Genomic DNA, 20720 nt, shown 5'->3' on the forward strand with positions numbered 1-20720 from the left:
ACAGATAATGGTCCACCGTTCAACGGAGAGGAGTATAAAAAGTACTGTGAAGAAAGGGGAATCAAATTCGTGTTCTCAACACCTCTGTTCCCTCAGCAAAATGGGTTAGTGGAGAACTACATGAAGACAGTCAATAAAGCAATGGCTGCGGCGTTTTCTTCAGGTACCAGTTATATGGAGGAGCTACGAGCTGCAATTCAAGCTCATAATGCTGCAGCTCATTCAATCACTGGTGTTCCTCCAGAAGAAGTGATGATGGGTCGGAAGGTCAGGCGGGACTTACCTCTATTGAGCTCTGGGAAAGTTGAACACGACCAAGAAATTATCAACGAACGAGATCGAGAAGCCAAGCTAAAGCTAAAGAACGCGAGGACAGTCGCAGAGGTGCAAGGAAGTGCCAAATAAAACCGGGAGACACAGTAATTGTTGAACGGCACACCCGCGTAAAAGGGGATACCAGGTTCGATCCGAAGCGATTTACGGTACTGGAACAAAATAATGGCAGCCTAGTACTTACGGACGATGAAGGACAACTTTTGAAGCGCCACGTTTCGCAAACCAAAAAGGTTTTTGATTGGCGCGAGGCTACAGAAGACAACTACACCGAGTTAAGTATGGAACAACCCGCTGCACAGCCTAAATCACGCCCTGTTAGAGAAAAAAGGATTCCTGAATATTTGCACAACTATGTTCAAGAAGTCGAAGATATTTTGTAACTATACTAAATGGAATCATTTGCTAACTGAATACAAATTAAATGAATACAAAAACAGTTTTAAAATAAATTGAAGATCCGAACCGGGGTTAAATAATTAAAAAAGGCTTAACAGAATTGATAAGCAATGATGTGTCCATAAATAGGAAATCTGAACATAATTTCCAATACTGTTAACGATTTAAGTTTTTTGGCTTACCGCAAGTTAGAATTTGAACTTAAGTACAATTAAGTTATGCCGTTTCACCCGTAAGATGAAATCATTTTTTTCTTCATTTTTTTTTCGGAGAGGAAGTGAGATGTGAGTACATGCGCACAACCCTACCCACAGTGTGAAAGGGTTTTGCACACCCCTAGGAATACTACCAACCAAACCGCGTGAACGGCAATGATTTGACATCGACTCTCGGCATCGCTGTGAGTCGGCATCAGTGGTATTCAAGCAGTCAAGCAGGTAAGTGTAATAGTGGAGAGATCTCGTCGTGCTGGACGATTTCTGCTGGGTGCCGGAGGACTTCCACAGGTTGTCAAACATGTTGTGAGAGGTTGGTACTCTAGCAGTTCCATTCACAATATTCGGGGACAATATTCCATGCATTAAAATTGCGGAAGAGCCCCGCGATCACCAACGCACTAAACATATTGACGTGAAGTACATGTTCCAAAATAAGAAGATAACATTGAAATATGTGCCTTCTGAGCATCAGGTAGCTGATGTTTTTACAAAACCCCTAACAAGATCAAAGTTTTTGAAAATGATTAGTCTGTTAGGAATGGAAATTGAGGGGAAGTGTTGAGATGGTATAAATCAGGCAATTTCCTCTGTGTTATTTTTGACAGTGCATACGTTTGAGAGAGAGAGAAAGGTGAGCTTTCGCTCAAGAACAGCGAGCTTGGCAACAAGCAGCGTGACAAGAGAGCTTTTGCTTGATGGTAGGATTTGAAGAGATATCAATCACTAGTTTAACCAGTTGCTTGGCAGTTAGGACGAAGAGAAGAAACATTGTAAAATCATTCTGTATTGGAAAAGCTGATCAATAAATATTGGTGAAAAGTATTGAATCTATTTCGTTCAATAGTTTGTATATCACTAGGTTATGGTGAGTGTGCTCGGCGTGAGTTTTCACGAGAGTACTGTTCCCTTTGCTTTCCTCGGTCAAGGATTCGGCGTTGTGTTTGTAAGTTGTTTGAAGTCTGAGAGGGAATTCCTCATGACTGTTCGATTCTCCATTTTGCTCATCTCAATATTGTTCAGATTAAAAAATGATTTAAAAAATATACTATGTTCGAATAACGGCGTTGAATTCATTCAGTATATTTCAAATAACATCTAAAAATTGATAAGCAGGCGTAATATCTATCGCAATAGCACGCATAGCCGTTACAGTTATTTCCATTTTCGTTCCTCGTACATTTGTTCGTCTAGTGGATCGGTCATTGAAACGCTGAACATTACCAACTATAGACTGCACTTCTAGTCTCAGTCAAGAAACGATGAGGACCCGATAGTAATAGTTAAATATTCTTAAGGAGCTGTAAGTCGGGTTGAAAAAGATCGAGGAGCTAGCTTCAAAGGAGAAATCAATATTTTCTGCAAGGATAAAACTGCACATCTATGATAATCAGTTCCACCGAATTGTGTTCGAGGAGCTAAAACTGAACGCCTTCCGATGGGAAATAACGAACAACTTTTAGCATTTAATTTATAAGGATTAGACAAGATTTCCGACATGCAACTGAAACTTTTACGAGCCAGTAGCTGAGCTTCATTGGATGGATGACAACAATGAAACAGGTGGATTACGAGAATCAATCAGATGTACGTTATCTGGTGGGCCATATATCTCCAGTATTTGAGAACACTATGTTTATTTTTTGTTTTCAAAATCAGCTTTTTACTTGATCGAAATAAAAAAAAAAACGCATCCACACCAATAAACAGCTTGTATACATCTTATCATTATCACGACTTTCAACATTACAATGCATAAACCATTTTTATACTAAGTTCGTATTCTTTCGTTTTATACCGACCTATGCGTCGGTCGGGAGAGTTGCGATTTAGCGTAGCTTTTATACTATATAGATTTGAATATTTTCTGAGTGTAGATTTTTAGGGGTTACCCAATTTGAAAAGTCACCCTAACGAGGGGTAAGACAACGAGATATCGTTTTTAAATGTTCCTAAAAAATGTTCCTCAAGTAATTTTCTGAAAAAAAAACACTCTTGGACGGCAATGTCGTAACATGCTTTAGTTAGGCAGTATACAACTGGCATCGGGACAACATTCCAAAATTCATAAAGAGGGCGGTACCAAAAAATTAGGACGTGTTAGGGTATAAGTTTGTTCAAGACTTTTACTCAGGGAACCACGAGAAAGTCAGATAAAGTGAATTTTCCCAGTCCTAGAAAGCCTTGTTGCCAGGTGTTTACCCAAAATTGCCTACTTGCAGTCACGGATGTTCGAGAACCTCAAAACGAACCTCAAAAGAATTTGAATTTGGGTAGTTTTTTTTTTTAATTTCTTTTCAGTGTGCAATTGGTTCGATTTTTATAACCGGTTCGCCACCAACAGCTCTCGGTCGTTTCCGAGGAGCCATGTGAACTGTCAAAAAACGAAAACATTTTGCACGCAAAACATCACTTTCCAGTCTCAACCTAAAATATCGTGGAAAAACAGGTAAAAACAATATAGAAACTGCCCCAAAATGACCACCGCAGCTCGGCCAACGTTTGATCCGGCACGGGGTGGCAGTGGCCGTGGCGAAAAGGATCTCAGCGCCCTGTCCAAGCAGTACAGCAGTCGTGATCTTCCGTCGCACACCAAACTCAAGTACAGGTATGGAATTGGTCACCCGCTTAAGCTTCCTTTGTTAGCACAAATTGATTGTATTTGTTTTGTTCACAGAGATCCTGGCCAGGGAACGACCGAAGAGCTACGAAGCCGTGATTTCCGTGAGGAACTGGAGAAGCGTGAACGCGAGACCAAATCCGGCGGCAGCAAGGCAGCAACCTCGGCTGCTCCGTCGTCGGTGGTACGGCGGGCGATCGAAGCCAACAGCAGCACCGGAGGAAGCAGCAGTAAACGCCAGAAGGTTGACGCTGCGCCACAGAATCTCGATGCCGATGATCCAGTAGATAGTGAGAATTCCGATTCCGACTCGGATGAAGACGACACGGCTGCCCTGTTGGCCGAGCTGAACAAAATCAAGCGGGAACGGGCACAGGATACGGCTAAGAAGGAACAGGAAAAACGTCAGGAAGATGAGCGAATCCGGATGGAGAACATCCTCTCGGGAAATCCATTGCTGAACTACGCATCGACGGCGAAGGCGGAGCTGAAGGTGAAGCGACGCTGGGACGACGATGTGGTGTTCAAGAACTGCGCCCGATCGGAACCGGAGAAAAAGACAAACCAGTTCATCAACGATTCGCTGCGGTCCGAGTTCCACAAGAAGTTCATGGACAAGTATATCAAGTAAGTAGGGTTTAAGGTTCTTTTTAGATTAATTCGCTGTCAAACTATGTATAATCATATACTCTAATATAATATGTTTCAAAGGAACGCGATAATTATGTTTGATTGAAAGAACATCCTTTTTCTTGTACTTAAATCATCTTTTATTATGACCCAGATTTTAAGTACAACACTCTGAACTAATCGATCAGAAGTAATTTCAATAAATTAAACCGATTAGACAGCCTTCCTATTTCCTATGTACACAGCGACGTAACTAAAGCACAATCCAATACAATTGTGAGTGGCGGGATTTGGGATGGGGGCGAGAATGAAATGAAAGTCAATGGATCATGACTCAGCTGAAACAACGGGAATTTGGTAGATAAAAAAACATCCTCCATAGCAGGAAATCAGTCGTCAGGCTCGTCTAGATGTTGAATCCCATATCCCGCATGCATTGTTTATGCTTCTCGATCAGTTCTCCGCAGTACTCCTCTCCCCGTTCCATTATGCTGCTCGTCAGCGCAAGAACCGAAACATGAAAGTAGGGAAAAAAGTAGAATTATATAACAATGCAACCTTCAATGGGATTCTATTCTGTTACACTCACCAAGCATCGCGAACCTTCTTCGTCTCCGGACAAGCACAGCACGCCTTGCACTTAGGTTTCTCCGGCTTAACTTCGGCTGGTGTCGTCGTCGCGGCGGTGGAAGTTGCTGCGGGTAGCGCAGCTACCGGACTGGCACTCACGGAATTGCCCATGCTTTTGTTTATCGGTGGTGCTTCGCAGTTTGCTCTTCTTAAGTCGTATGTGACCTTGAACAGAATTTGTTATCAGTATCGGTTGGTATCAAGATGTCTTGTGATTTAATGACTATGCTTACGAGATTGTCGCGTGATGCGTTCGGTAGAAATAGATTGGCAGCAGCTCTGCTATTAGTATTTCACAACTGCAATCGAAAATGACCGCACTCGACTCGGCTCGGGGAATAAAACTTCTGACGGCTGGATGAGTTACCGAAGCGTGTGAAAGTCACAACAACAAAGGGTGGATTTTGACGGTTTTGACAGATTACTAAACAAGCTGTCACACATCCCCGGCAGGGCTGTGATGATTGATGCAACAGTCAGTGGTGCAGAATCCATCTGTGTAACATTTTCTCTCAACACGGAAAGACGAAATTACTCAAAATCGAGATGAAAAGTACTTAAAAATAAGTACTTCTCTAGCACTACTGTTTTGGATACAATTTTGTTTTCATTGATGAGTACTTTAAACTTAATCTTGAAGTACAACAATAACTCTCACTCTTCGTTAACTGTACTCAAACAGTAGTCTTGAGAGAGTTCTTATTTTTGCGGACTTTTCATCTCGATTTTGAGTTGTTTCATTTTCCGCGCTATGAACGTATCCAAAATCAAGTGTTGCGATTGCACTTGGATTTGGATGAAAAATCACGCGTGCGCCATTTGCATTTTGGTTTGTTTTTTTTTTATCGCCTGGCGGAAGCAACAGATCTTATAGTTAATGTTGTTCGGAAAAATTAGAATAACTTAATAACGGACTAAACAATGTGGTAAGTTTACATCTCTCATATGGAAATTTAAAAAATATTGAAATTTTGAATTCCCAGGATCCCAGGAGATATGCAATGGTGTCCGGATCTGATGATGGAAGTTTCCCGTGTACCGCTGGGCATACGTTGCAAGTCTAGTATTCGAGTCACTTATTCCCAACACATTTGCTAGCGTGAGCAGCGAAGGAATGCTGAAGATTTGCAGCATCTCATATGCTAAGAGAGCTCAGAGTTGGTCGAAAGCTGATAGAAATTTGCTGTGCAAATATCTAAGGTAAAACACAATTCTAAATTCTAACAGTGGACTGGTGCCTTGACTGATGCAAGTTGTATGAGTGTTTATAAAAAATAAATAGAACTACTATGACTGATTTGTAATGGTTTTTAATTTTAACATTGAAGAGAAAAAATTAACGTTCAAATTTTTTAACGATAATTTCTAAATCAATACTCGGTTTTAAGTACTTTTCACCCAATACTCGCTCTTCATGACACAGTTACATTTCACTCAACACGAAGTCTTCGCAAAATACTCAAAATTGGATATTTCGCAAAGAACTCAATTTTGTCTGGTTGCACTTAGCTGTCAAGATGAGTGTAAAAGACTTAATTTTGAGTTATTTCGTCTTTCCGTGAACGGTTTCCCACCAAAAACTCTGGACACTATTTCAAATCTTCAAAATTTTGGGTAGAATCCACCCAGATCGATCAAAACTGAACCTACAAAAAAATGGGTAAACTATGTTGGGAGTGACAATAAGTTGACAGATGCACGGAGAATCGAAACAACTCAAAATTAAGTCTTTTGAACTTCTTGATATATTAAAATATACACAGCAAAAAAAAATGTAATATCGATCAACGTAATTCAAGCTGACGTATGAAATAATGATGTAATAGCAAAAAGCAGATACAATATTACATCAATGGATGTAATTTTGTTCGCAAAATCGATATACATCGTACAATGTGATATTACACAAACGGTGGATTGACCTGGTTGCAGCAGTTTCGATGTAATATTCAACAACTTTTTTTGCTGTGTATAAGTATCCAAAATACTTCCAAAGCACGGGAAATGAATCAACTCAAAATCGAGAGAGAAAGCCATCAAATAAGAACTACAGTTATAAGTTCAATTTACGTAAAAGCAAGAGTTTTGGTTATACTTCAAGATTAAGCTAAAAGTACACATAATTGAGAACATAAATGTATTCAAAACAGTAGTGATCATGGTGGGTATACAAATGGTGATACAGCTTTGTCACTATATAGGCGAAGAGGTCGCGGGGGGAAAAGTGTGGTTTTAGAGCAAATTGTAAACAAACTCGGTCGCTGTCCCATACAAAAATCCAACATGGCTGAATCATGAATTTGACACATTAGAACACCTATATGTAGTCACCTTGGTAGTGATAACGAGAGTGATAGAGAAGTACTAATTTTAAAGTTCCTTCTATCTCGTTTTTGAGTTGTTTCGTCTCTCCGTGTGAACAAAGTCGATAGGAATAAATTCGAACTGAACTAAGTCCAATTGATTTTAAAGAACTTAATATAATAATATTTCTCTATATCAGTGATAACATTTGAAAACGGCGCAAAAGCCATTTGTAAACAAATGGTTTGTGGGCCCTTTACTCGCTACCCGAAGAACGCCCACGCAAACCAACAGCATCGTCAGGAAGGGGAAAATTTCCCCTACCCGATGTTGCTGTTGTGTCGCATGGGTGTACTTCAAGTAGTGAGTAAAGGGCCCACAAACCATTTGTTTACAAATGGCTTTTGTACCGTTTTCAAATGTTAGCACTGATATTTTTGATGTTTAGAATAATATGTATGAATAATGCACTTACCTGAGATATTAAAATCTAAAAAGAGCATATTTGTATAACAAAAACGTCAATTGGCGTTGACGGCGACTCTGTAGCTCTTTACTCCTATGATAAAATCCAAAAGCAAACGTTAGACTGTGCGTGAAACATGGCGGACTTCGTACTATCCTTTCACTCCACCGAAAAATCCTATAATAAACTGTCAATCTTTTCTTGAAGAGACAATTTTTCGACGGTGCCGTCAACGCCAATAACGCATGAACGGTAGAATGTTGACAGGTTCTGTACGGCAAAAATTGCGTCTTCAAAAGTTCTTAAAGTTATTGGCGTCTTGCAGTGAAATTTTTCCAAGCTTTCGCCACCTACATTTCGAAGAGAGAACTACTAGAAGGAGGATAGTTTCCAAATTTTCCAAGTAAAACAGACGCTTTTTGGGGCAAAACGGTCCATAAAAAAAAACTATAAATTTCCCGTGGAAACTTTTGCATGAATCGTGTAAGAAAACGTGTTTGAAAACTATATTTTATTATTTCGGTATGGATCGGAGATGTTTTCATGGCAAATTATGCATAACAAGTTTGCACCCACAGGGAGAGGTTACCTCCTGCGCAGCTGCATTTTTCGGAAAATGGTGAATATGTGCGATTTTCACTAAGATGAACGTGGAAATTAAGTGAATTTACTTAGGAAAGGTTGTATCAACAATCAGTACGAAACAAACGATTTTAAATTGGCTCACCACTTTAGTAGCCTATTGGTCCCAAGCAAACGATTAACGTACCCTATTCTAGTTGAAATTCTATTACTACACTATGTTTGTTTTGATTCGCTATGAAAGTTTGACAGATAACATCAGGGGTGTGTGGATTCATGCAGAACATGCAGGGGTGAGTGAAATAGCTTGGGACTGCTTGGGACCGTTGTTCTGGTACTGAGTGAGCCAAAAATAATAATGATTTTCTTCGGGACCCAGTGGTCTTAGAGTTACCTCTATGATACTACCATAGAGGTAACTCTAAGACAAGTAGGTCCCGAACAAACGTCCTCTACTTTTTGGCTCACCTCTGGTACTATCTTCGGTCCCAAGCTTGTCGAATCACCCCTCGAAACATGGGTAAAACCAATAACCCCTCATTTTATCTGTCAAACTTTCATAGCGAATCAAAACAAACATTGCGTAGTACTAGAATTTTGACTAGAATAGGGTACGTTAATCGTTTGCTTGGGACCAATAGGCTACTAAAGTGGTGAGCCAATTTAAAATCGTTAGTTTCGTATTGATTGTTGATACTACCAACAATCAATACGAAACTAACGATTTTAAATTGGCTCACCACTTGACTAGCCTATTGGTCCCAAGCAAATCAACTAACGTACCCCATTCTAGTATAAATTCCAGTACTACACTATGTTTGTTTTGATTCGCTATGAAAGTTTGACAGATAAAATGAGGGGTTAGTGGATTTTCCTATGTTTCGAGGGGTGAATCGATTAGCTTGGGACCGAAGATAGTACCAGAGCTGAGCCAAAAAGTTGAGCTCGTTTCTTCGGGACCTTCTGGTCTTAGAGTTACCTCAATGAAAGTATGAGGCAAATTGCTGAGTTCCTACACTTTTGGCGATTATGAGAGAACTAAACTCAATTTTGGGTAGTTCTCATTCGTCGTGTTGAAGCAAAGGAAGAAGAAAATATTTTCACCTTTCCTGATTAATGTATCCATCGCAGGTGCATGAAATCGTCATCAACGTGGAATATTTTGTTTTCTGTATCGATTTTTCAATGGATCAAGCCGGATCGGCTGGTGCTTCCACATATTTTTGATGAGACAGATTAAGACTTATAAAACTGTCCCAGTGGTTATGATTTTCCTGATTTTAAATGTGTGCTTAGGGATCGTCCATTAATTATGTCACACTTTGAGGGGGGAGAGGGGAGGGGGTTTGGAAACTGTGACGAGCCATACAAAACAAATTAAGGTCCAAACAAAAAATGTAACAAAAGGGGGAGGGGGTTTAAAAATGGGCCAAATTTGCGTGACAGAATTAATGGACCTTCCCTTATTTGAGTAAATCTCGGAGAAAATCAGCTAACATCTGTAGCAAATCGTAAAATTAGACCACTCCCGATGGAAATTTGCAATATGTTCGCATTACTTTGAGTTTTGAAAATCTTCATTATGATGTAAACAAATGGTTTGAATGACATTTCAGGCGTAGCATTTGCTAACGGCACAAAAGCTTTTGTAAACAAACTTTGTAAGGTTCTTTGTACGTGAATACCACTTTCGGAAAACGTGATTACCTCTCACTCCAGCTGGCCTGGGTTCAATCCCAGTCGGTGCCGCCGGGATGTTCTGAGGCATATTCGGCTAAAAGGTGACTACACCTAAAATTTGTGTATTTTTTACACCTTTTATGAGTATCTATTATTCATAAATGCATAAATTTTATTAATTTTTGTACTAGCAATTACTCTTAAATGTGTAAAATTTTAGGCATTTTATGGGTTTTTTTTTTCTTGATTTGTTTTCCGTCGATCTTGTTTTCCGTACTGAGCACCAATGCTACCGACGCCAGGAAGGCTGCTCCCACACCTGTACCAACAATCAATACGAAACAAACGATTTTAAATTGGCTCACTACTTGACTAGCCTATTGGTCCCAAGCAAACGATGAACGTACCCCATTCTAGTCGAAATTCTAGTACTACACAATGTTTGTTTTGATTCCCTATGAAAAATTGACAGATAAAATGAAGGGTTAGTGGATTTTCCTATGTTTCGAGGGGTGAATCGATTAGCTTGGGACCGAAGATAGTACCAGAGCTGAGCCAAAAAGTTGAGCACGTTTCTTCGGGACCTACTAGTCTTAGAGTTACCTCTATGATACTACCACAAACGAAGTGACAGACGACTAACTGGCGAAGAAATCCATTTAAATAATGTGGTTCACTGTAATAGAATTTTCTTGGAAGCTTGTGCCATCATCCACCAGATGGGTTAGTTTTTTTGTTTTGATTTGAACAAAGTTGATTTTGTGTACAATGATTCTTTGACAGTGTGCAAAGAGTGCGTATCATTTTGTCATTTTTTTATGCATTTCAGTTTTGAGTAGAGTGAAAGAGATAGAACCAAAACATTCTAGTACATTTGGTGAAAATGATAGTTCAATCTAGTAGAAGTGTTGCCATTTGGTACAATCCAGTAGTAGTGGTGTTGCCATGTGGTACACTGAAAAATTGCAATAGCAGGTTAGTCACCAAAGTTTTCGAGCCGCTCCGTCTGTCACTTCGTTTGTGATACTACCATAGAGGTAACTCTAAGACCACTGGGTCCCGAAGAAAATCATTATTATTTTTGGCTCACTCAGTACCAGAACAACGGTCCCAAGCAGTCCCAAGCTATTTCACTCACCCCTGCATGTTCTGCATGAATCCACACACCCCTGATGTTATCTGTCAAACTTTCATAGCGAATCAAAACAAACATAGTGTAGTAATAGAATTTCAACTAGAATAGGGTACGTTAATCGTTTGCTTGGGACCAATAGGCTACTAAAGTGGTGAGCCAATTTAAAATCGTTAGTTTCGTATTGATTGTTGATACTACTGTGCTACCTGACTTATAACGAATATACGTTGTATACGAGTACCCCGAATACAACGTATAGTTCGTCTAATTTTACATTGTAAATGCAATGCAAAATTAGACGAGTCATACGTTGTATACGGGGTACTCGTATACAACGTATATTCGTTATAAGACAGGTAACACAGTAGGAAATACAATATAGTCAGGAAGTAAAAAGCTGCAAAGGCCGTGAAGTCCAACTTAATTCCTAATTCTTAAAACAAAATATATCACGGAATCTCTGACACAGCGTCTCGCGTGCCAAGTGAAAATCAAATAAGGAAGCACCACGATTGAAAACCCTTTGTAGCCCATTGATAGCACCATACGAACTATAGTTTGTACGACGAAAAGGTATCCTCAGCATTACGTTGTTACGGAGTGCTCGTGGTTGAACTTTAACGTCGATTTTTTGTAGAATAGAAGGACAATCGATTCTGCCCTGTAGAATGTCTGCCACAAACAGGGCCCTTGTCGTATCTCTTCGACTCCACAAAGGATCCAGGTGAATTAACTGGTACCGACTTTCGTAGCTTGGAAGGCGATGAGGATCCCTCCAAGGCAATCGTGGAAGGGCAAACCAGATGAATCGTCGTTGAATATACTCTACTCTTTGTACACTGTTTTGGTAATTGGGATTCCATACACAGCAAAAAAATGTAATATCGATCAACGTAATTAAAGCTGATGTATATGAAATAATGATGTAATAGCAAAAAGCAGATACAATATTACATCAATGGATGTAATTTTGTTCGCAAAATCGATGTACATCCGATGGACTGACCTACTAATATCCAACAACTTTTTTTGCTGTGTACAGGGTAGCAGTATTCTACCATCGACCGGACGAGGGAGCAGTAAAGCGACTTCAAACAGTAGATGTCCGTGAAACTTTTAGCTATCCTGAAAATGAAGCCGAGCGTTCTGGATGCCTTGTCGATCATTTACGAGATATGCTGGCTGTATGTGAGTTGACAATCTAATACCCTGGACAGACTATGTCTTATATCATGTAATATAGGCTGTCTTGCAATGAACACTCATGCATCTAGTTTGCACTGGAAATCCTATGTATGAGTGCTCATTGCAAGACAGCCTATATTACATGATATAAGCCATAGTCTGTCCGGGGTATAAGATGACTCCCAGGTCCATAATGTGATTCACACGATGTAAGTCAACGCCTTCTAGGATATAACTGAATGTAATTGGATGTTTCTTCCGTGAGAACGTGATTACATTGAACATTTTGTTGGATTTACAACCATGCGGTTCAGTTGGCACCAATTAGCTAAAGCTTTGAGTTGGAGTTGGAGAAGGTGGCAGTCAGCGATGGCTCCGATTTGGAGATAGATTTTCATGTCGTCTGCGAACGACAGTCGTGGACCGTCGAGGACGAAATTGACGTCGTTGAAATACACAAGAAATATCAACGGGCCGAGGTGGCTACCTTGCGAGGAGATCGGCAGTCGTCGATTGCAACTTCCAACTGACGATCAGATAGATAGGATGCGTACAGTTTGGCGATCGCTATAGGATGGTTCAACTTGTCGAAGGCGGCTGATAGGTCAGTGTAGATGACATCTGTTTGCATATGGTCTGTCATACTCTCCGTAATGTACGAGGGGAGACACAGAAGGTTGGAAGTAGTCGACCGCCCTGCCATGAAAACATGCTGGTCTTCGCTCAAGTGCTGCTTGAAGAGAGAGAGAGAGACTAATGGTTCCATAACGACTAACTCGAACAGTTTAGATATGGCACACAACGATGTAATGCCGCGATAGTTGTCGATGTTTCTTTTGTATCCCTTCTTATGCACTGGAAACATCTCAGCAGATTTCCAGCAGGAAGGAAGCACCCCACTGGAGAGGGACATTTCGAACAGAAGGCAGGTTGGTTCTCATCCGAGAATACACTCGCAAACTTGGTTGAGAATAGACGGCAAATGTCCTGAGGGGATGAAGCTTCTTCGCCGTTCAGTACCATAGTCGATGGAAGGCCAGACTCCTTTCGTTGCTCATTCACATAATTCCAAAAAGTTTTCGGGTGATATCGAAGATTCCGTTGAACATCCCGTTGATAACGTCGATAACATTGGCGACTGGCTCTTTGATACGCATGATTGATCCTCACATAATGGTCTTTGAGTTGTAGGGTGTGGTACTTGGTGTATTTTCTTAGCACGGTTCTTTTGGAAGACTTTAACATACGGAGTTCACTTGTTTGCCAAGGATGATGATTACCTTGTTTAGGAACTTTTTTCGGAACGTGTCGCTCAATGACGTAAGCCAAAATATGCGAGAGCGTTTGAGCCGCTGCATTGACATCGGCAGGGACGAGTATCCTGTCCCAGTCCAAATTCGAAAGAAGTTCCCTGATACTGTCGTGGTCAGCATTTTGGAAATTGTAGGAGACCGCAAGGGGGGGTGGAATGTTCTCAGGAATTTGGTTGCCTTCAAGTGCAATAACTAAAGGAGGATGGTGTGGAACAGTCTTTATCAACGAACAGCCATAGACAAATGCCGAGCAGTATCCTGAGCGGTGACGAAGCAAAGGTTTAAGCTACGATTGTTCTCATTAACCACGTGGTTGATTTGCTTCAGAGTGGCGATGCTGTAATGATCCAAAAGGCTTACAGCTCCAGAGTGAAATGTAGAACGGTCGTGGTCCGGATACAGGAATCTACCGTAAGATGATCGCCAAGAAATTGCCGGTAGATTGAAGTAGCCAATGATTATCATCTCGTCAGCAGCTGTAGCTATCTCCATTATAGCTCGAATAGACTGACTTTGGGATTCAATTAGCGTAGAGTCGCGAGTTCGATCCGGAGGAAAGTAAACTACACACAAAAACAAAGTGCGGTCAGCGAGCTTAATGGCAATCCAAACTTGTTCCATACAATTCTATGAAGGGGAAGCTTCCCCTATCCAATGGTGATATTGATTTGCCTAAGCGAGCCTTGACTTTCTAGAAATCGTCCAATTGTTTACAAAAGCTGTTACGCCCTAATTCCAGCTCTATCTAGAATAATTTTCACCTTGTGTGAGGTGTAATCACACTTACTTAAAATAGTTCCAGTGCACCGGAACATGCAAAGCCGCCATCTAAGTGTTATTTGATCTTTATTAACTTATGTAATCTGAAGCTAGCACAGTTTACACATTATCGTAACTCGTGTGTTGATTAAAATTTACAATTTTACTTTCATTTCTATAGCGTTCTCATCAGTCCAGCGCCTTTCGACAATTAATTTCATCGATACAAAAATCGCACCCTTCTTTAACAAGACTTTACTCGTTCTTTCAGATATCAAATAGTAGTGCAACATTAACGGAAAGAGAATTTTCTAACCAAAACTTTCACTCATTTAATTTGCCGCCTTTGCGCTCTGCTTCTTGGCCGCCGTGACGCACTTGGCCATCGTAGGCGATGCCCTCGTGATCGGATCGGTCATGAAGAAGTCCTCCAGTTTCTTCTGGCTGACGTCCACCTTGCTGCCGTCGAAGTGCACGGCCGCGTTCTTCAGCAATTCCTCGGCGGTTTTGAAGAAGTTGGCCTTCTCGAGGTGTCCGTAGCGTACCAGGTGCGGTGCGATGTCCTCCAACCGGGACCGAAGCTCATCCAGGGTGTCGTATGGCAAAGGAGCTCCAGCGATTTCCGACAGGGCACGCAGAATCTTCCAGTCTTCGCGGGCCAATCCTGGGGGAGTCACTGCAACGAGGGTTTGCTGAGCGCGGCCTTCCGTGTTGACGTAGGTGCCTTGCTTCTCGGTGTAGGCAGCTCCTGGCAGGATGGCATGGGCCAACTGCGCTCCGGCATCACCGTGGTGACCCTGGTAGATGACAAAGCAATCCTTGGGGAGCTGTTCCTTCTTGATGGCACCGGCGTCGGCTCCGAGCAAGAATAGGACCTTGGGTTCGGAAGCCAAAGCGGATTCTACACCGGCGCTGTAGCCAACGTCCAGAGCGGCCGTCTGAGCAGCGTTTGTCTGCAGGACGTTCCAGACCTTCCAGTTGGGCTGTTAGGAGATGAAGAAATGTGAGAAATGAGCTCACCGTGTACAAGAATGGACTTAGCTTACATCAGCAGGCTGGAGCGAGTTGGCAAAGACGTGCAGGGCGGTCACGAAGGCTGATCCGTCCTTACGGGCCAGCTGGTTAGCACCGACGATGATCAGTGGCTTTTTGGCGGCCTTCAGTTTCTTCGCAAACGGATGGTTGCCACTGGCAATGTCCCGAACCAGCGAGGGATCGTTTCCAAGGTGCTGAAATTGGGGAACATTACTTCATTAATTTTTGATCTTCAGAATCCCATTGACAAATACCCACCTCATAATCATACGACAGATTGACCTTCGGTCCGATCAATGCAATGTTCTGCTCATTGTGGACGTAGCCCTTGCGCAGACGGGTGTTCAACAGAGGGGCTTCGTATCTTGGGTTGGTTCCGACCAGCAGCACCAGATCGGCTTCCTCGCAGGCAGCGATCGGTGAATTCAGCAAATAGCTGGATCGGAAGTCAGTTCCCGAACCATCAGTGGGGAACTTCTGCTCAGTGCACAAAGTTTCCGATCCTAAACGGTTCAGCAGATCCTTAAGGGCAACCAACGCTTCGGCATCGGTCAATCCTCCGACAACAGCTGCCACCTTGCCCTTGGGGGCACCCCGCAAAGCTTGGGCGACGGTAATCAGGGCCGACTCCCATTCGACTGCTTCCAATTCACCACTTGGATTGCGTAGCATGGGAGCAACCAAACGCTGGCGCTTCAATCCATCACAAGCGAAACGGGACTTGTCCGATAGCCATTCTTCGTTGATATCCTCGTTCTCACGAGGCAGAATACGGAGAACTTCTCCGGTACGGGTGCTCACAATGATATTGCTGCCCACAGCATCCAGCACATCAATCGATTCCACCTTGCGAATCTCCCACGGACGAGCTACGAAGCTGTACGGCTTGTTAGTCAGAGCACCAACCGGGCAAAGATCGATCACATTTCCAGACAACTCCGACAGGAAGAACTTCTCGACGTACGTTCCAATCTGCATATCATTTCCTCGGCCAGTCGTACCCAAATCATCGACTCCGGCAACTTCCGAAGCGAATCGGATGCATCTCGTGCAGTGGATGCATCGGGTCATGATGGTCTTAACCAATGGGCCAATGTCCTTGTCTTCGACGGCACGCTTTCCACTGTGATCGATATCGGTAAACCGCGAACGATCCGATCCGAAAGCCATAGCCTGGTCCTGCAGATCGCATTCGCCGCCCTGATCGCAAATTGGACAATCCAGCGGGTGATTCATCAGCAAAAACTCCATCACACCTTCGCGAGCCTTGCGGGTCATTTCGGAGTTGGTCTTGATTCGCCATCCCTTCATGACTGGCATGGCGCATGCGGCTACAGGCTTCGGAGACTTTTCCACCTCCACCAAGCACATACGACAGTTTCCGGCCACGGCCAGTCGCTCATGGTAGCAGAAGCGAGGAATCTCGACGCCTACCATAGCAGCAGCCTAAAAAAAAAAAACATTTAAATTGCATTTAATGGCGAAATTGAAACCCCCGACCCAAACATCCTCACCTGCAGCACCGTGGTTCCCGGGTCGACCATCACCGGTAAGTCATCCACGAACACCTCAATCTTTTCCGGGGCCTTGGCCGGAGTCGTCGTCGACGTACGGATGACGATTTGCGTTGTTGGGCAGCGCGCTCCAAGCGCTAGTGCCCTGGTCAACGGCGCACGAAGCATCTTGCCTAGTTGTGTTCAATTTGGTTCTGCAAAAACAAAACAAATAATTCTGTCTGTTATCGATCGAATCGGCAGAGGAGCAGAATTTCCGCAGCAGCCAACCAGTCGACTGTCAAACGTGTTGAAAATCGCCACAAATTACATAATTTCCCTAGAAAGTTTATTCCACATTTCGACTATTTCAACGCGTCTGGGCGAACCGTTTTCCATCCGCACAATAGCAAGCCGCCGTGGGAAATCACATTAAATACGTACCGAAACGAGAAAATTGCACCGAAAGCGAGAAAAAGTCGAAAATTTTGTGGCGAAAGATATTTTTCTCCGCTGCTCACCTCGGGATTTTCGTTTGACGTTTTCCGATGGGACTGCCGATGGGTTGATTGCCGATGATGTTGATGATGGTTCGTCGCGCATGAAAAGCAAACAACACAATCGAAAAGAAGAAGGCGCGAAACGGTTTAGGTTTTGACAGTTTATGAGCTTATGATGGATTCGGTGGCAACGGTCGAAATAAAGCTTAGGCCAACAGAGAGAAAAAAAAGTTGTTGAATATTTATTAAATATTCAGTCAGAGAAATAAACTATCGATTTTCATAAGTTTGCTTTATGCTCTATAGCCACAAGAAATCGGTATGAATTCAATTGATTTGCCAAATAGGGATCGAACCATGAACGTTGAGATTACCAGGCCCGTGTCTTGTCCACTCGTCTGTCAACGCTTGGAAATGGAGAAGGCTATGTATATAACCGAGGGGACGACACATCTAAATCTCAATTCTAGATGCTCAAAAACTCTCACACTAGCGAATCAAGCTTTGAAAAAGCATCTTTCATTTCTCGCATCTACTTGCATCGTGCTTCATCTTTTTGCAGGAAATCTTCAAAATCGACATAAATCTTCCTTCTATCTACTCAGCGTGCGTGCAGCTAGCCACAGCAAAACATAATCTTTTCTGCATCGTAGATAGAGTCGTCCCCCTCGGTATATAAGAACTACCTGGTGTAAGGGCCCGTTCGAATATTACGTAATGCTAAAAATATATTTTTTAACAAATCGTAACATTCGTCATCCGTCCGCGAAATAATGCAATTTTCACAAAAGAATAAAAAAAAACAATTTAGTTTTGCTAGTGCCTCCGTAGTGCGTGCAAAGTGTATTGAGGAGATCAAATTTTGAACTCTTCAAATACATTTATTTTTTTCATTTTTTTTTTTATATCTAGGTTGAGCGTAACTCAAACATTAAATTTGTAACACAATTTCAGCAGATTTTCAGAAAAAAAAAGGTTTAAGAGCTTGCTCCACCGAGTGCTCCACACTGCTGTTCATTGCATGATTCATCTATATGCCCTTGCCAGCAAGAATCTGCCGGAACAGTTGTTGAAAGTACTGGATTCAGTCATAAAAATGGTTGACTATATTAAATCTGGAGCTCTGAACACCCGTTTACTATAATAACTCTACAAAGAAATGAACTCAGAACATGAGGTTCTTCTTTTCTACACTTCCGTGAGCTGGTTGTCGAAAGGCAATGTACTCAACCGTGTTTTCGAACTGAAGGGCAAAATCCAAATGTTCTTTAAAGTTCAAGTGATGAACGATTTCCTTGCTAATTTTGATAAGAAAGGCTGGCAGAAGCGTCTCGCTTACCTACGTGATATTTTCTAAACTCGCTAAATTTGAAGCTATAGGGTTTGTTTGCAATCTTGTTCACTTCCAAGACCTTGAAGATTCGTGGCAAAAATCAAAAACTGGCGAAAGGTTAGTATTGGAAATATTCGATAGATGACTGACAAAGGAGCGGACAAGAATACGAAGAGAGTGAATGTGAAGATTACTTTGACTTCGATGATCCGGATCCGGGAGTGGACCCGCTGGCTGTAAAGCAGGAGGAGGTGCACCAGGAAGAGGATGAGTCATTAAACCAAGAAGAAGCCGTTCGTCACTCTAGCTGTCGAACGCGTGGTGTACTACCCAACCATTTGTCTGACTATGTCGTCGGTATAGTAGCACACTCGGTAGTGGAACCGTTAACGTTTGAAGAGGCGATGGCTCGTCCGGAACGGGATGCATGGGTTGCTGCAATGGATAGTGAATTGGAGTCTCACAAGAAGAACGGCACTTGGGAACTAGTTCCGCTTCCCAAAGGTAAGAAGCTTGTTGGTTGCCGATGGGTTTATAAAATCAAGCGGAATGAGCTCAACGAGATCGTGCGTTACAAAGCGCGAGTCGTGGCACAGGGATTCACGCAAACGTATGGCGTCGATTTTGAAGAAGTGTTCGCTCCGGTGACCAAACACGCCACACTTAGAGCTCTGTTGACGCTAGCGGGGAAGAGTAATCTCGTGCTGAAGCATCTCGACGTCCGTACGGCCTACTTATATGGAGACATCAACGAAGAATTGTATATGAAGCAGCCTCCGGGTTACGTGGCTCATGACGAGGAGGAGCTTGTTTGCCGGCTGCGCAGGAGCATCTACGGGCTGAAGCAATCGGCCCGTTGTTGGAACGATAAGTTAACCGAGGTACTGAAGAAGATTGGGTTCGAAGCTAGTGCTGCTGATTCGTGTCTGTTTGTAGCAACTGTGACCGAGAAGAAAGTTTATTTGATTGTTTACGTCGACGATCTCGTGTGTGCCTAGCAAACTATATTGACCAATTGATAGCTAGGGTAGGTCTCAGTGATGCGAAGGTGTCCAAAACACCGATGGACAAAGGTTTTCTCCGTTATGAAGCTGACAGTAAGCCACTGGAAGACATAACAAAGTTCAGAAGTGTGGTGGGTGTATTAATATATATAGCTGTATGCACACGCCCTGACATTATGACAAGTGCAGCGATACTCGGTCGTAAGTTTAGTGCACCTTCAGAAAGCGATTGGACGGCTGCCAAGCGCGTCATTCGCTACCTTAAAGGAACGCGTGACTGGAGGCTGAATCTTGGTGGTGAAGAAAGTGGACTTATAGCTTTCTCGGATAGTGATTGGGCAGGTGACACGGGAACTAGAAAGTCTACCACTGGCTACGTGGTATTCTATTCAGGAGGAGCACTCTCGTGGACAAGTCGCAGACAGGACTGTGTAACACTATCGACGCTGGAGGCGGAATACGTCACCTTAACGGAAACGTGAGAGGTGGTCTGGTTGCGACGACTTCTTAACGATCTTGGAGAGGAGCAGAGCAATACGACTGTGGTAAACGAAGACAATCAGGGATGCCTCAATTTTGCACGGTTGGAACGTTCTAGTAAGCGATCTAAGCATATTGAGACGAAGCGACATTTCGTGAAGGACCTTTGTGATCGCGGAGAGGTGACATTGCAGTATTGCCCGACAGATGACATGAAGGCGGATATCCTCACAAAGCCACTGGGTGGAGTCAAACATCACAACTTTGCAGAACAACTTGGACTAGTCGGGGATGATCCGAGGACCAAGCATTGAGGAGGAGTGATGGTAAATAGCAATGTCTCGCCCCTCATCATCCACTGGTAAGTTACATCGTTTTTACACTGGGTTGACCACCGAACGGTTGTGCTGCAGAAGAGGCACGAAGGCTCGCACGAAGGTTACACGAGTGCATCAGTTAGCTTTGTACATCCAAACGAAAATCATTAAAAGCTATTTTCTCTTTACAACGTATATGTGTTGTGTTCGATTACTTTCTCCAGTATTCCGAAATCTACAAGGATTTCCCTATGCAGTTTTTGTACTCTCCCACACGCAGGACTCTCAATTGTTCGCAAAGGGGGTC

The 20720-nt window shown here is 42.7% G+C and overlaps 3 protein-coding genes across 3 annotated transcripts; 1 reads left to right on the plus strand and 2 right to left on the minus strand.

Moving 5' to 3' along the window:
* The first annotated feature begins 3355 nt into the window (after nt 1-3355).
* Nucleotides 3356-4266, plus strand: c12.1 (spliceosome-associated protein CWC15). Its single transcript, XM_065228565.1, has 2 exons — nt 3356-3555; nt 3625-4266. Exons 1-2 carry the CDS (start codon nt 3425-3427, stop codon nt 4196-4198), a joined length of 705 nt encoding a protein of 234 aa, XP_065084637.1. The 5' UTR covers nt 3356-3424; the 3' UTR covers nt 4199-4266.
* Nucleotides 4267-4313: 47 nt separating this feature from the next.
* On the minus strand, nt 4314-5159 carry LOC135706886 (cytochrome c oxidase copper chaperone). The gene is made up of 3 exons (XM_065228566.1): nt 5061-5159; nt 4787-4992; nt 4314-4688 (listed from the first exon to the last, which is right to left on the minus strand). Exons 2-3 carry the CDS (start codon nt 4936-4938, stop codon nt 4604-4606), a joined length of 237 nt encoding a protein of 78 aa, XP_065084638.1. The 5' UTR covers nt 4939-4992; nt 5061-5159; the 3' UTR covers nt 4314-4603.
* Nucleotides 5160-14321: 9162 nt separating this feature from the next.
* ND-75 (NADH dehydrogenase (ubiquinone) 75 kDa subunit) lies at nt 14322-17340 on the minus strand. Its single transcript, XM_065228549.1, has 5 exons — nt 17224-17340; nt 16801-16994; nt 15545-16732; nt 15298-15480; nt 14322-15234 (listed from the first exon to the last, which is right to left on the minus strand). Exons 2-5 carry the CDS (start codon nt 16966-16968, stop codon nt 14584-14586), a joined length of 2190 nt encoding a protein of 729 aa, XP_065084621.1. The 5' UTR covers nt 16969-16994; nt 17224-17340; the 3' UTR covers nt 14322-14583.
* Between the last annotated feature and the right edge of the window lie 3380 nt (nt 17341-20720).

The sequence above is a fragment of the Ochlerotatus camptorhynchus genome, unplaced genomic scaffold (assembly GCF_037179485.1).
Source record: "Ochlerotatus camptorhynchus isolate MF236.1 unplaced genomic scaffold, CSIRO-AGI_Acam_v1.1 ptg000293l, whole genome shotgun sequence".
NCBI classification, from domain to species: Eukaryota; Metazoa; Arthropoda; class Insecta; order Diptera; family Culicidae; genus Ochlerotatus; species Ochlerotatus camptorhynchus.